The 16,037-nt window shown below is 38.8% G+C and overlaps 1 protein-coding gene across 1 annotated transcript in view; it reads left to right on the plus strand.

The window, feature by feature from the left end:
• FGD6 (FYVE, RhoGEF and PH domain containing 6) overlaps nt 1–16,037 on the plus strand; it is a 65,050-nt gene that overhangs the window by 11,231 nt on the left and 37,782 nt on the right. The window contains exons 3-5 of the mRNA XM_066550701.1: nt 9,633–9,780; nt 12,472–12,539; nt 12,632–12,662. Of these exons, the coding sequence (XP_066406798.1) occupies nt 9,633–9,780; nt 12,472–12,539; nt 12,632–12,662 (247 nt within the window). The remainder of the gene's footprint in view (nt 1–9,632; nt 9,781–12,471; nt 12,540–12,631; nt 12,663–16,037) is intronic.

A 16,037-nucleotide genomic window follows, 5' to 3' on the forward strand; every position in this document is an offset into this window, starting at 1 on the left:
CTAAATCCCATTCTTCTAATTTGTGCAAAAGATTAGAGGAAGACAGCACAAGTCTAATATATAATCTTGCAAGCATCACAGTTATTCTTTACTCTCAGTTTGTGTTACTCTTGACCAAACTATTTCACCCTCTCTTTTCTGACATACTGTCCAGGAAGCTGCATCAGCTCCCGTGCATGCAGAGTTGTGTGTTTAGGAACTAAGCCACTCCATTTTTATTTCAGATCTAGGTCACTGCCTCTTGAGTAATCTGTTACTCAGCTTTTGTCATCTTCTCAATATCTGGTATGTAAAAAAACCCAAGTGCAATAGGATGTGCATTATTTTTAAATTGAGTGAGCAGCTGTTTGAAGAGAGATTTTGGAGCCCTGATTCAGGAATAGTCATGCAAAAATCATAAAACTAATGCTGAGTCAATAGAGAAGATATTGGGTAGGGCCTTGCATTAACTGTGATTACAGTGAGCAGAAGTAGCTATGCATTGAAATGTCACTGTAGCTCTGGCAGGGTAAGATCAATTTTATTTGAAATGGGTACTAATAGGAAGTTTTGTTCTCACTTGGTTTGAGTTTTCCCTTTCCTATTTGATACATTTGTTTTGACTTCTTTTGTCGCAATTACATTCTAGTTTACCAGAAGTCTATTTAGTGTGTGCTAGAGTTCTCTTGTGGTTTTTCCTTTTTTTATGTGACTGGAAAATGAAGTGTTGTTTTTATTCTGATCCTGCTGTCCTTTCCCAATCTACTTCATCCCACAAGGGTCTGTTTTGTGAGTTGAGGGAAGTTAGAATAAGAGGTCCTGATTGTGAACGAGTGCCATATTTTTCTGGTCCTTTTTTATATTGCTTTTGCCAGGAGCTTCTTCCAAAGATCTTTCCCATGAGCATTGCAGCTCTTCCTATGAAACAAGAATTAATGATAGGGGAAGGCAAAAAGATTTAAATTCTACTGTAAATCTCTGCAAGGAGATAATTCGAGAGCTGTTCACACCTTTTTTAAACTGTGCTTTCTAAAGTCATGCTGCAAAGTATGCTCATGACTGTAAATTCTCTTTACCTACCCTGGGAGACAGGTAATCCCTCACAGCATTTGGTGGTGATGGAAGCACCAGTGCAGGGATCCCTTTCCCATTACATGCTTCCAGCCAAGGGTTTAAATCCCTAGGTTTTGCCACAGTATTTCACCTTACAGTACTAGTGCTCAATACTGTCCCATTGTACCCTCCTGGATCATATTCTGCTACATTGGCATCATCTGCTTAGGGCACCTGTGCTGGGGTGGGTAAGATAAGGAAGACTCCTGGCCTAGGCTGCATTTCACTCTCATTTTTTGCTTCATGGTCCAATATGCCCAAAGCAGAATGGAAAAGCAGAGGGACATGGAGATGACAGTGAGGGAGGGGATTTTTTAGCTCTAATTGTAGACAGTCACTGTTGTTCAGAAGGTCTGAAATTCAGGTGATGGTTCTGAATTTATGACAGGTTAGGCTCCAGGTGCATCTAGAGTGATATAAGATTCATCTTTATGCTTTCTAGACTGGCCTGTGAAAGGAATTGTGCTGGTGTTGACTTCTTCAGACTGGTTGTGGAGGGAAGATATTCAGCAAAATGTAACTCATCCAAAAGGTGCAGTAATTGATGCCTTTACTAATCTTGCTGATCAGTTATCTCATTATATATTTTCTTAAACATTCCATAGAAACCCACTTGTCATCTTGGTTAGTATTCATGATTATTTGTCAATCTGAGTGTCTGTCCTGCTTGTCCTGATGTCAGCTGTGCCTGGCTGTTCAGGAGCTGAGCTGGCCCACTGTGGGCATCAGTTTTTTTGCAGACTTTTAAAGCGAGACCTCTGTCTTTCTTATCCTTTTCTTTTCTAATGTGGCTTTGCTGTGCTGAGTGTAGAAATATCTGAAGCATGCATGTGTGTTTATGTTGAACTTTCCAGGGAACTGAGGAATTGTCAACAAACGTCTCACTGAAGATGACTTCGGTGAGAGGCTGCCTGTGGTGAGCCATCCTTGGGTGCCTCTGGCCTCAGGAGCTCACGTTTGCAAATCGCAGCTAAATAAGGTGATAATTTGAGACTGTTTGCACCTTTTTTTAAACTGTGCTTTTTAAAATTGTGCCATGGAAATATGGGCATGACTCTATTGATCATAGTGTGCCTCAAGTAGGGTTACTGACAGAATGAATTATTTAATAAATTTTGTACCTGTTTTTTTAATGTGAAGCACATATGACAAATGCAGGGTTTTTGTTTTGGGTTGTTTTTTGGTGCTTTTTGTTATTGTTGTTTTTTGTTTTGTTTTTTGTGGTGTTTTTGCTCAGAATGTGAGTCAGCTGTATTTTTCTTTCATCTCATTGAGGAAAGTAGTATGTGCTGCATTGACCTGGGGGTAACAAATGCTAAACCAAATGCTGCTGGCTGCAAACACTGGGATAACTTGGTTCAAGCAAGTCAGGTGCAGAAGTTTGCAACATGCTCAGCCAAGTATAGAAGGAGCTGCCAGTGGCATGATCTAACAGCCCAAATGTCATGGCAGCTCTCACAGTGTTTGTGATATCCTCCTTGCCCAGAAGTCCCAGGTGTAACCAGTGAGTGCCAGAGGTAAGGACTGGGACAGAGAGGGTAGTTCTTGGTGTTTGTCCTGGCAAGAGTAAACTCCTGGCATTTCCACATGGCCTCTCTCAGCAGCCAGCCCATTGCCCAGGAGGCAGCAGACAGCTTTCAAACTGAATGAAAATGCATTTCAAGTAGATTGTATTGAGCTTTTCTTTTGTAGTGTATTTCTGTCGTCAGGATTATTTCTGTCATCAAGATCCTGGCTTTCTGTAAAAAAAGTGAACACTAATGAGTGCATACAATACACAATACTTATGATGTTGTTTAAAATAATTCAGTTTCAATTCTTGAAGTCTTTAAATTGAAATTTGAAAAAGGAACCTGGAGTGCACAAACTCTTTTCAGTTGTAGTTGCTCAGCTGGCTGCTAGTAATTTCTGTTTTCTAGCTGTGATTCTTGAGGAGTGTTTATATTTGTAATTGAATCCTTAAAATTCCCTAACCAGCTTGTAGAGAATATAGCACGACAGTGCTAAGCGATGCAAATAGTCATGGATTCATTGGTATGGTTTGTTTGCCCCTTGTTTTGTGCTTTTTTTATTTTAAAGAACCACTATAGAGGTCTGTTTTATTCCTTGCCATGCCAAGTGTGGCAGGATCATTCACAGAAGGAGCTAATGAATCTCACAGGCGTGATCTGTTAGTCTTAAAAGATATAAAGAACAAGAAGATAAAAATCATGTCAAGTTCCTTGGGATCACACCAATAAAAATTCATATCTGGTTGCCTTTTCTCTTGTTATTAGTCGTAATAATAATAATAAAAAATTAGTATCATTGACTTCCTACTGCAGAAGAACAAATGGCGTAACTTTAGTGCTGTTGTGTAAAATCATATTTGAGCGGGCACCTTGCTATCTTGCTCTCTTGCTGTGAAAAAGCACCATTTTTGGCAGAGAAGCTGAAGCCCAAGCCACTTGGCTGCAATAAGGCAAGCAGTCTCCAGGGCTGGCAGCCCCATCAGCACTGCGAGACACAGCAGCATCCACCAGCCTTTCTCACACTGTCCACTACCCCTGGAGAAGAGAGATGTGATCTCAGCTTCAGCTTTTTTCATCTGTGAGTCTGTCATTAAACCAGAGAGGTGACTGATGCTGTAGTAGTAATCCCCCTGGCCTGGGTTGCATTTCATCTTCATCTGCTGCTTCATGGTCCAGTGTGCCTGAAGGAGAAATGAAAAGCAGGGGGACATGACAAAAACAAGGGATGGGTTATTTTTAGCTCTAATGGTAAACAACTACTGTTGTTCAGGGAATCTGAAGTTCAAATGAGGGGTGAATATTAAGCTCCAATTAAGCTCCAGGTGCATCTAGAGTGATATGAAATTCATCTTTGTGCTTTCTAGACTGGTTTGCTGGTGTTGACTTCTTCAGGCTGCTTGTGGATGGGAAGTATTGCAGCAAAATGTAACTAATCCAAAAAGTGCTGTAATTGATGCCTTTACTAATCTTGCTGATCACTAATCTCTTTATGTATTTTCTTAAACCTTCCATAGGAGCCCACACATGATCTTGGTTGGCATCCTTTATTATCTTAGTGCTTTGCCAAGTATGCTTGCTTTCTAGAACTGGTTTTCTTTTTCCAAAAACTTGCAGTAATTAAATAATAAAGACGCTGGACTGTCTTTAAAAAGAAGCATTAAATAAAAGCAGAAGAAATTCACTAAACAAAACAAATGGATTATTAACCAAGCATTAATTTCACTTTTGCTTTGACTTTCCAGGAGCACCTTCTGTTGTTTGAGCACCCAAATCAGGGAATTGCTTCCTAAATTGTTTTGGGATATTAATTCGAGTTCTATATTTACAGTCCTTCCTTGAAAGAGATTCTGAATTTAGATAATACCAAACAGAAAAGATTCTACAGAACATTTTGTTTCTTTAAGTCTTTTACCATTGCATTTTCCCAGAAGTGAACAACTAGAGTTCATGGAGGGAATCAGTTGGTGAGGCATGCTTATAGCTATTGGGAGTATGAGGGGCTGTGAAAAAATGACAATGTTATCAGCTATTGCCTTCACAGAGATCCAATGTGCTTTTAGGTCTTAAAAAACTAGCAGCTGAATATGCCTTAATTACTAAAATTGATTGCAGGGAATGGTGATGTTAAAAACTGAAAATGGATAAGCACTAATAATAGTTGCTTGCTCTCTGGGGAAAAATGAGGTGCAAGCAGCTGTGAAAAGATGGTGAAATGCTGTAATGATACGAAAAGGATTTGAGATGAGATATTATAATAGGGCATGTTAAGTTGCTCTCTGAAGTTCTGGTATGTTTTTTTAGTTGAGTAGGAACTTCAGTTTGTGTAATTTTGCCTGCATGTTGAAAGCTTGCTTTTAAAATAAATAAACATAAACACCCACAAAAAACCTGCAATAAAATACTGGAGGAAGAGACAGAAAGATAAAGAGGAGTATACCAGAGACTCCTTTTAAAACAACAAAAGGATGAGAAATGAAGAGTTTAGCAGTGTTGTGTGCAAGGCTCTGTTCATTCAGCATTCCTACATATTTTTATTACTTACTGAGAGTAGGAAAAGGATCTAAAAATAATGAAGATCACAAGGAAACGTGTGTAAAGCAGTAGCGTGGATGAATCTATTTTAGCAAATACTTTGGAGCTGTGGAAACTTGCTTTTTAGTAGTTATGGTGATGCTAACACTTGAAGTCATTCCAATGTACTATAAAATACTTAATGTTGGAGCATTCCATGGCAGAGAATCTTTCTGAATGATCTCAGTCAACCTTAAAGTACTATTTGCTTTCTAAAGGAGTGGGAAACTGAGACTGAAATGGTAATTGTGACTTCAGGCCATAGTGCCCTATGGAGGGTCCAAATCAACAGTGTCTGAAAGTGAAGCCACAGGTGTATCTGAAGCTTCTATTATAAGACAAATAAACTAGTCTGAACTAGTCTTAGTCATCTCTTGAAGACAATAAGTGGTTTTTATGCTGATTCCCATGGTAATAGTCTGATGGCAATTGTCAGGTTTTGACAGTTTATCTTGCTGTATGTCTTGCTAGGAGCAGCATGTTTTATTTCATTAGTATTTTACTATTGCAATAGGAAAATACAGCACAACATAAATGCATCATCCCATAAGCTGCTCATTCCAAGGCAAACAAGTGATTCCTTCATTTTATGTGTGAAATAAAAAAGCCCCACATCTATATTTAGATTACTTGCTCATGAGATATGGCAAGATGTTCTTACTCAGTGCACAGCACAGTGAGTTGGCAGGGCTGGTGTTTCACATGACTGATAATGCAGAAGTTTCTATGGGTAGTGCTGTGGGTAGGACAAAGAATCGTGATGAAGAGGGAACAAGATAGAGACAGTTCACAGTATCCCCAAAATACCTATCAGAAGAGCCACTTAAAATAAGCCTTACTGCATGCTTGTGGTATTTTGGAAAAGGGGCATTAATATGTGCTAGAAAATACTCTGTTTATTTAAAGATTTACTACTATTTCCAAAGGCAGTTAAAGTGCAAGGGATTTCACTTTATCCAGAGATAACTTTAAGAGAACCACACAAACACTTACGTTATAGATGACTTCAGAGGTAAAAGTACAGACAAGAGTAATCAGTAAATACAGATCTGCTTTCTGTTTCACCAGAAAAGCTGTAGCATTTACCATGAAAGGTTAAGGTGTAATGTCTGAGGGTAATTGCCTGTTCTTCAGCACGTGGCTGATAAATACAAATGAACACAGTAACTCTGTCCCCATTTTCTATGAAGAGGACACAACTGGAGATATCACCACAAAGGTATCTACCCCCGCTCCAGTATTGCATCCTATCCCTGGACTGATGGCTTGTTTGATTCTGGAAAATAGCTGAGTGTGAACTGACTCTTGATCATCTAACCATCCAATGTGTTCTTTCTTTAAAAAGCAAAGAAAAGAAGGGGAAAAGTATTAAAAATACCACTAAAAAAACCCTCAACAAGATGTATCATGTGGAAGAACCAGAGTGCTCTGAACTGAGCAAATACAGGATACAAGTGGAGTAGACAGTGTATGTAAGATTTTATACATGGTTCTCTAAGCTGTCACAGCTTTTTTTACATGAATAGTATGGGCATAAGCACCAGAAAGGCCAGAAAAGGAGCTTGCTGCTTAAACATTGTGATTTATAGGAAGAAAAAAAATTTATACAGCGAGTGGCTGTCATTTGTGGACACTTACTATACATCCTAATTATCACTAGTTAATTATTTAAATTTTTACTGAATTTAAATTTTTACTGAAACTTTCTATTAAATAAGCTGATTAATCTTATGTTTAGAAATTGCTTCACACAACGCAGGCCAGCTAGTTTGTTCTTCATCCTTCAGTGGTGAGGGGATTGGGTTTGTACAAGTAAAACACAGCTTCATCTGGAAGTATTATTGTTTCTGACTTCCAAAAGGGTAGATTCTCTAAAACTTCTGAGTTTTGGCATAGCTGCCCTGAAAAGTTTAAATGAAGAATGACAACAAAGTCTGGGAGTGGGCATCCAGTAGAATATGCTGAGGCAAAAGAACAGTGGTGTCACAGGTGTGAAAACAATGTTTTCTTGATGAGAAGGAATCTCAGTTAAAGGAAATTAAAACGGCAGTTAAAACAAATATTAAGGGTAGAAAAAAGGGCAATAAAATGTCTGTTAACAAAAATAGATATTAATGAATAATGGACTAAAAAGTATATTCCAGTGTGGTCAGAGTTAAAGCACTTAATATATTTTGCAGTAGGGGAAAAAATACCCTTGGTCAGAGATAGATTCAGTGACAGATGTGCATGGTAAAGCTGAGTAATTTAGTAAGGGAAGGAGCAGCAGTAATTTCTGTTGCAGGTTTTGACTAAAGCTGGGGCATATATTGACCTTATGTCATGCTGCTGATGTAATAAAGATGTTTGTGTTTGTCATTATAAAAGCATATGAGATGGCATCTACTAAAATAAATATTCTCAGCTGACTGTGACATATAAACTAGACAAGGAGTTTTCTGAATTGCTGAAGTCAATAAATAACTGCAGAAATCTTAGTTTCCTGATAGCATGATTCCAGGGAAAGCTCCAGTAAAAAGCTGCTTTTTTTGTCTTCCTGAAACTTCTGGAGGTGCTATGGGAGCTGTCCCTGGCATACACCATATGCTGTTGACATCAGCACCCATCTCTCTGCTGGCTGCCATTTTCCTGCATGCAGCTGATAATTTCCAAACCCAAATAAAGGGTGTTTCTCTGCACCCAGGGTGCTGCAGTCTTGGCTCAGGACCTCGTTGAACTCAGTGATGACCTTACAGTCTCCTTCCTTCCCCCGCCCCGTTTGGTTAAGGGAGACAGTAACTGCTTGGGAGTTTCCCAAGTCCTTCCTGTGTTGTCATAATAGAACCAAGTTATTTTAATCTTCTCTGTGTCTTCATGGCTGACCAAGGTCTGTCCACAGGCCAGCTATTCTTTATCTCCAAATACATTTCTATTTGTGATCAGCATTTTTGTGTTGGTTTGTTTGTTTTTAACTCTATCTTGAGCATTGTGTAATAAACACTTTGCTGTAGCAGAATCCCCTTCCTTGACCTGCTGGGCACTCTTGCTGAGGGAGCCCCCAGTCCCTCTGTCCACGTTGCTGACAAACCTGTTTAACCATGCCAGTCCCAATACTGAGCCCAAGCCCTGAGGAATACTTCTGCTTTTCAGATTGCTAGCAGACACCTTCTGTGGGATCCATGGTGACAGATTTTCCTTCTGGTAGCTATCACAGATAGAGGTGGCAAGTCTGAATAGTTACCCTCCATCCCTGCTTTCCTCTGATTCAAAGCAAGGAGAAAAACAGTCCTAACTATACCTTGCCTCAGGAGGCAGAGGGCCAGGTGTATGGAGAAGTGTGTAGCCCTGGCAGTCATTGGCTGTATAAAATTAGGTGTTGGTCAGCCCAGTGAGATCTCTGCTGGCTGCAGCAGCTCGTGGACAAGGTTTCCTGGATTTGCTTTTTGTTTTGCAGGATAGCTAATCAGTTTGGGCTCATGTCAATAAATCTGTGGCATCCCAGCATCTTTTTGCAGACCTTGAACACTGATTATGTGATTTTTAGATAGCTTTAATGTAATTGGAAATTATTAGATATTTTTGAGGATTAAAAGTAGGAACCCAGAGATTTGGTGTGTTTCCATGTAACCTTCCAAAAACTTAAGGCTGTTTCCGCTAGTCTGTTTTCCTATCTATCTTTCCCTACCACCTTTTTTATTTTCTTCTAGAATTGCATTTCTTAAATCTCTACTGAATTGTCAAGGCTAGTTAGAGGAAGGAGATTGTGTGCCTGTCTCATGCAGTTCCTGTATTGCAAAAATGGCTGAAGCTAATAAAAAGAGACCTCTGCAATGATTGTACAGCAGCAGAACAAGATTTTTGTACAGCTTTGACAGCTCTCCAAAAGGTGTCTGTTTTGGGGGGATGGGTGTTCTTAATTGCAAAAGATTCTGTATTCCTGCTTTTAAGAAGAGTTGTTGGACAGAATGGTTATGGTATTGCTGTCACTGGAGCAGTTGTTTAGCAAATACATTGAGAAACGGGCCTGTATGTACACGTGCATCAAGAATTTCACAAAGAAAGCTCCAGTGTGAGTACCATATCTGAACAGGACCTGCTGCTGGGAGACAGGATAGCAAAATGGCTATGACCTTTCTTTATCCTGCACACAGTACAAATGTTGCTCTGTACATGGACATAGCAATAAGGGAATAGATTTATCAGACTTTGTTGTTAGGCGAACTCTGCTGGACATGAATAGTATAAATACTCCAAAGGTACTGTGGCTTTTGCTTGCTGTCAATGAGCATTGTATCAATACTAGCGTATATAAAATGTTGCAGAGTTGCAAGTCCACTGTGGAAAAGCCTCCAACTGCTATAATCTTCAGACTACCCTCTACTGTTTTCAGGGTGTCTGACACCAAGTAGATAATTTATCGTGGGGTGAAACAGAAAGCTCTTTACATAATTGAAGTTGATGTATATATTTTAATACTAGGTCCTTAGAAGAACACCATGATCATCCCGATGTGGTAATGGGAGATCTTCAGTCAGATGAGGAAGATATCATGAACAGTTCTGATGAAGATGATGACACAAATTCTGATTCCAGTAAAGGGGAGACTGATCCTCAAGAAGATAAACAGGTATTTTTTTATCTTTATCTTCTGAAGCCATTTCTCACTCTTGCAGTATTTCATTAGTTGTAATGTGTTGGGATATTTTCAAATGTAAACCACCTGTTGCCTGTTGAGGTTGAGATCTGACCTTCTATTACCTTCTGTGAGTGTCAGCTTGGAATGATTTTCCTTATTTTAATTTTATTTCTTCTTCAAATGAGGAGCAGGAATACAGTGTTAACTACTCTGAATGAAATGAAGTTATGAGGGTCCTGTCCCTCCTTGTGGGGGTACCCATGTTTTTACTTCTCAGCCCTGGACGCCCTGAAACCAGTCTGCCCGTAGACCAGGGCCTCTCCTCAGCACCAGTCCCGGCAGCTGTTTCCTTTGATAGTAGTTATATCTGCTTCCTTTCTTTAAAAATAATTAAAAACCAAAACAAAACAAAAACAAAGCCCCAACAAGACAAACAGAATAACCCAATGAAACTTTCTAGTGCTGGAAGAGAAGACTTGGCATGTTGGGCCTGAATGTTGTTAAACCAAATGAGAGGACTAAATTGGGAAAGGAGAGTCCAGGGAAAAGCTTGTTCCTGTGAAACCAAACAAGATTTTACCTGTATAGAAGCTAACTTACCTTGCATGCCTCTACAAATGCCCTCAGCCTTTCACAAGGGAGTTTTACGGGAAAGTGTCCCCATTAGGAGGGTTCTTAGGCAGGTTTTATGGAGTAATTCAGCGCTTGCTGTGAGGCATCTGCCGCCGCTTGCTTCAGCTGCCTGCAGCACGTGCAGCCGGCAGCTGGGAATTAACAACCACCTTCTCACAGCGAGAGCAGCTGCCGAGGAGAATGAAGCAGTCTCTGCATCCCCCATCAGCTGGGCTTGTTTCACTTTTCCTTACTGCAAGCATCTGGCTGTTTTGATCCTTTATATCTGTTAGGGGACTTACAGGGCTTCTTTCCAGTGTTGTGTCGGAGAGCCTTATTTGTATCCCTCTGGTTCCCCCATTAGAGACTCTCAGAGCCAGAGTATCTTTGTCTGAGCAAATGCAAAGTGGCCCTTTCAGCACCAGCTGGTATGAGAAAAGTTTTTCAAATGGGGTTGTGATATTTCATTTTCTAATTGTTTAGCGGTAGCATCTTGTTCTCAAACTATTAATTTTCATCTCATTTGCAACTGACACATTTACAGTGATGGCAGATACCTTGCTTTGCATAATTGACTTACTTGTGAATTCAGTCTTGTGGGGAGTGTGTCAGCTGTGCTTTCTAAATAGGCACCGTGGCCTGAGAATAGGTGTTACAATCTCGCCTGAATGTGATTGACTCACACTGGACAGATCTCAGTGTTCTTTGGAAATGAGTTTAATTTCATAAGAAAATTCCAGATCTGTGTGCAGATGTCTATAGTATATAAAATAAATAATGTATTTTGGACATATCTGGTGTTATACAAAACTATTTAATTTAGAAATCAATTTTAATTCAGTAATTAGGCATGGTGTTACTTAAATTCCAATGAAAAAATTAAAGTTAGATTTTGTTTATTATTTTGAGTGCAACAATATCATTAAAACCAACCTATGAGTACTATCTCTTCCATGGTTTGTTTTCCAGCACTTGAGACTAACTTCTAGATTTCAAGAAGAACTAAATCTTCAGAGAAATCTTGTAACATTAGTGCTTATGAAACAAACTTTTGTGGATAAAATGCCACTGATACCTGATATTCTAAATAAACAGTTCAGTGCCCATATTGTACTACCACACTCAATACAGCCTTCCCAGGACTTCCATCTCACTTGCATTGTATATCCTGTGATGTTTTAGGGCTCCTCATCCTCTCTTTCTTTGCAGCCCATTAAAATGAAAGCCTGAATGTGCAGTAGACGTGCTGACAGCTGGCAGCAGAGAAGCATATGGCAAACCATGAGAGCTGTTTGGAGAAAGGTGTTCCATCTGAGGGAGATCCTACATGGGAGTTACACTGTGTAGCAAACACATTTGCATCCCGGTGCCTGCCCCATTTGCTTTGTTATACCTGTTACCTCTGTCTGAGGTTGGACAGGGCCACTGGGTTTTTGGAAGCCAAATGTGCATGTGAGACCCAAAATCATCTCCACAGTGTTTCAGGCAAATGACAAGGCTCACATATCTGCATCTTTGGAGTATAGTTGCTCTGTATTCCAGCAGCTCCATTAGTAGATTGTCAGAAACTGGCTATTCTCTTCAATGTGAATTTTTTCTGGGTTTTTTTTCTCTTGTTGTCTTGTTTTCACTAAAGAAAACATGTATGTCTTTTAAGATGTTCCTGAAACACATTTGAGTTCACTGCAAATATTAATGTTGCTGTATTAATCAGAAGCAAAGAATCAAGTAAGATAGAAATACTACCTGTACTTTAGTACTTTTGCTAAACCAGTAATTGTTGTTTGCTAGAACTTCATTCATTATGGGCTTCCTGTAATAATTAAAAGAAAAGGCTGAAGGTTTGCTCCTAGCTAATATTGTTGTTTCCAGACACAAGCTAAATTAATTTTCTCACAGATCCTGAAAAAACAGAAGGTGTCAAAGCCAAGAGATTTCAAAGCAGTATGAAATATTTTTCTTAGAAGTAACTATCAAATAATTACATTGAATTTAAGGAACTAATAGCTGGAAATTATCTTTATGACAGTTTTAGTAGGTGCATAGTGTAACATGTAATTTTATTTGCAGGGTAAGGCAGCTGGAAAGAAAACAAAGGTTTACCACATTGCCAAGGAGATCATGAGCTCAGAGAAGGTGTAAGTGTCAATGCTGTTCTTAATAACTATTCAATTTATTTTAATTGGGCAATTAAAATGTAACTGTTTGCTTTTTCTTGCTTTTCTGATAGGTTTGTGGATGTGCTAAAGCTCTTACACATTGTAAGTACGCAAAAAAAAAAAAGCAGTTTCCTTTTCTATGTATTTAATTTATTAAAGTTTTATGTTTAGGCTTTATGGTAGTGACTGTGCCTTTTTTCTGCTGCATCTACATATTCAAAATATAAAAATTAATCTAATTAAGCTGTACTTCAATGTTTCATATTTTACATAATGGATGAATATTTTGGTGCTTCCTTCTGGATCTCCTTAATAATTTATGCAGTTTCCAGCTGAGTGTGGGTATTGAATACTGAAAATTTAATATATATCAATTTATGTTAATCAGAATCATATTTATAAGCCAGCTTGTACTGGCTTATAAATAAGTACATAGCAACAAAAATAAAGATTTTGGTTAGAATAACTCCTTAAATGGTGGAGGGGGGCAGGAACAATTTATTTTAGAACTGGTACATTAAAATGGTACATTCTTGAAGTAATCCAATTAATAGCTAGTAGCTCTAATGGTGCATCCATCACCATGGCAGTGTATTTTTGTGAGGCTGCAGTTCCTTGACAGACATTTGCTTTCTGATAACACCTGTGATTGTAGTACCTGCAATGTGCTCTACACAGCCAGGGTTAAGTATTTCATCTGTGTTTGTGCAGATCAGTCATCTGTAAAACATGCTGTGCTGAAGGTGGTAATAGGAAATTAATGAAGAATTCTCTTTCTCTATCTTTATTTTGCGTGTTTTCTGTCAAGTATGAAATTATATGTGTTTGTACCATTTTGTCATTCTATTAAGTGCAAACATAGTGGTATTTTTTTTCTTGGGCAATAGAAGTGGTTATATTGCAAACAGATGCATTGGTCTCAGTCCCTTGAGAAGCATGTTCTGTGGAACAAAGGCTCTTATAGATGGTTGTATACAGTCCTGTAATACAGAGATTTTTTTTTCAGGGAACAAAAAACTCACCACATCTTTTGCTGATTCCTCTTAGCTTTCCTCCTAGTAACTGTTTTTCTGATTCTGTTCAAGCTTGGTTTTTATAAGCTGGCTCAGTCAGTTGAATCCAATATATAATTTATATTCAACATGGTTTCTAATACTGAACTTAATCTTAAATACTGACAAAAGAAAGAGAGTTGTCCTAGGCAAGTTTTAAGCTCTGTAATTTTAAATTATCATATTTTTCAGACATTTAACTTATTTGTTAAAGGTATCTTTGCTTTTCAGTGTACCAGATTCTTAGGTAATATGTGCAGTACTGGAAGAAAGCCTGTTGGTAAGGAGGATGTAGGCAAGCAGAAGAACAATGTGAAAAAAGGGAAGAGGAGAGAGCTTAGGAAGTTTCTGGGATAAACTTAAAGCTGTCCCCACAGTGTAGATGTGCAGTGCTGTAGGATGTATTTTGCTTTTCCTTTAATGGATAATTTGCAACTTTATTCATGACAGTCTACTAGTTTCTAGCTGCCAAATAAAAACTATTAGAAATGTTTTTGTTGGCTAGCAATGGCAATCAGCATGTATTCAGCCTGGTCTAACAGGGAGGATGCTAGGTTAGGAGTTTAGGAAATACTTTGTCCTTAACTTGTCAGTTGGCCTGCAGCAGGAACTTTGGTGGGTCTCCTTGTCAAAGAAGGTACTGGTTTTGAGGCTTTGTGTGTGTGCATTCTTCATTAAATAAGAACTGCCATAGCTGAGAAAGGTTGTAGACACCCAATTTTTGTTTCCACAGAGTGGTATGCCTGAGAATTTGTTTGTTTTTCACACACATTATTAAATCAGTTAATTTAATAATATATTTCTTATGGATAATATTTTAATGTTGATAAAATGATCTTTTTGATTTCATGTGCACTGACCACTTTGGCTTGCTAACAGGCAGTCAAGCAACCTCTGACAAATTTCTGCATTAGAACTTAGACTCTCCCCAGACTGGGTGGGCTCTTTTACCCATAGTAAAGATTTGGCTTATTCAGGGATGCTCCATTGCACCTTCTGAGCCATCTATTAGTGGTTTTCCACTTGAAATTTAGTGACTAATTCCATTAGCAATGATCTAAAATGAAAAATACTCTCTTCAGTATATTTTACCAATGTCAGCTAAAAGCATCACATGGCACCAAGGAAGAGGACTGTTGATGTAAGGAAAAGCTTTTTAATTTGCTTCATCTTAGAGCCTTTGAAGTGGAATCTAAAGCAGTTGAGGAGGTAGGAATGTGACTGCAAACAAGTTACAAGTACCACTGAAATTTTTTAGCATTTTTTTCTTTTATGTTGACAAAGTCAAGTTAGGTGGAGCAACTCTTCCAAGATACCAGAGTGCCAGCTTATGTGGACCCTGTGGCACACTACAAATACATCTGACTGCTTCTCTTGAAGACACACTGCAAAATTATAAACACTTGGTGATACTTCTGTAAATACTAAACAAGCCGGTCATAACAGAGATAAGGGGCTCACCTGGCTTTGCACACAATATCAAACAGACTCAGCAAATGGGGTTGCTTGAGGATGTAATCACACATTAGATGTAATCTTGAATTCTCTGTATTTCTGTTGCTGTGTTAGTGCTCTTTTAGGGTGAGATTCCAGTAAAATGCTTTTAGAAACTTGTGGAAACAAAGGAGCTTAAATCAAACTAGCTCTTCTGTATGCACATTTATGAGATGGTTCATGCATTGCCTCCTGAGAGTGAACCAGGGTTGACAATATGGGAGAAGTGCTATTTTTTCCTAAGGACGCCTGCAGAAAAAAGAAACAGTGAGCTGGGTGTAAAACACAAGTGACATAAGAGAAACAAGCTTATCACTTCTCTCTGAGTTGCCCTGTGCCTGAAAAACACCCAGTGTTCCTGGAAAAAGGAGTAAGGCAGGATTGGTGCCCCTTGGTACTTCTTTGTTGTGGGATTCTTTGGAGATGGTTTGCTCTGCATGAGTGAGAGAACCTCCTCAGCAGCTTCCTGGCACTGTGAGGGTAAGCTGTCTGGCTGTTTGTTGTAAATTTTTGGAACATTTTTATTCTGAATTTTTTTCTTTTGCCAAACCCTCCACTCTTTTTCTTCTTTCCACTCTTTTTGATCCTGTTTCCTCCCTGCTGCTTTGGTATAAGTAGCAAGGTCCAGCAGAGCAACTTGGTTTTTTGAGATTACTCCTTACAGGAGTAAAAGCCTGTGGGCTTTTGCCTGAGCCTTTAAATCTGTGCTTCTGACTTAGACCCCTGTTCTGTCCATATTTGGACTCTGAGCCCAAGTAAGTAGGAGCTTGTCAGCAGGCACCTCTTAGTATTTCTGCAGCCACAAGATCAACCTCTTATTGCAGAAGGCAGATAGGAGGTCAGGCATAGTTTTCTATTGTGTGTTCTTCCAGAGACACGAGAATGAAAAATTCTTGTTTAATATTACCATTTTTTCATAAGAAAATAGCAA

Source organism: Molothrus aeneus, chromosome 5 (genome assembly GCF_037042795.1).
Source record: "Molothrus aeneus isolate 106 chromosome 5, BPBGC_Maene_1.0, whole genome shotgun sequence".
In the NCBI taxonomy this organism is placed as follows: domain Eukaryota; kingdom Metazoa; phylum Chordata; class Aves; order Passeriformes; family Icteridae; genus Molothrus; species Molothrus aeneus.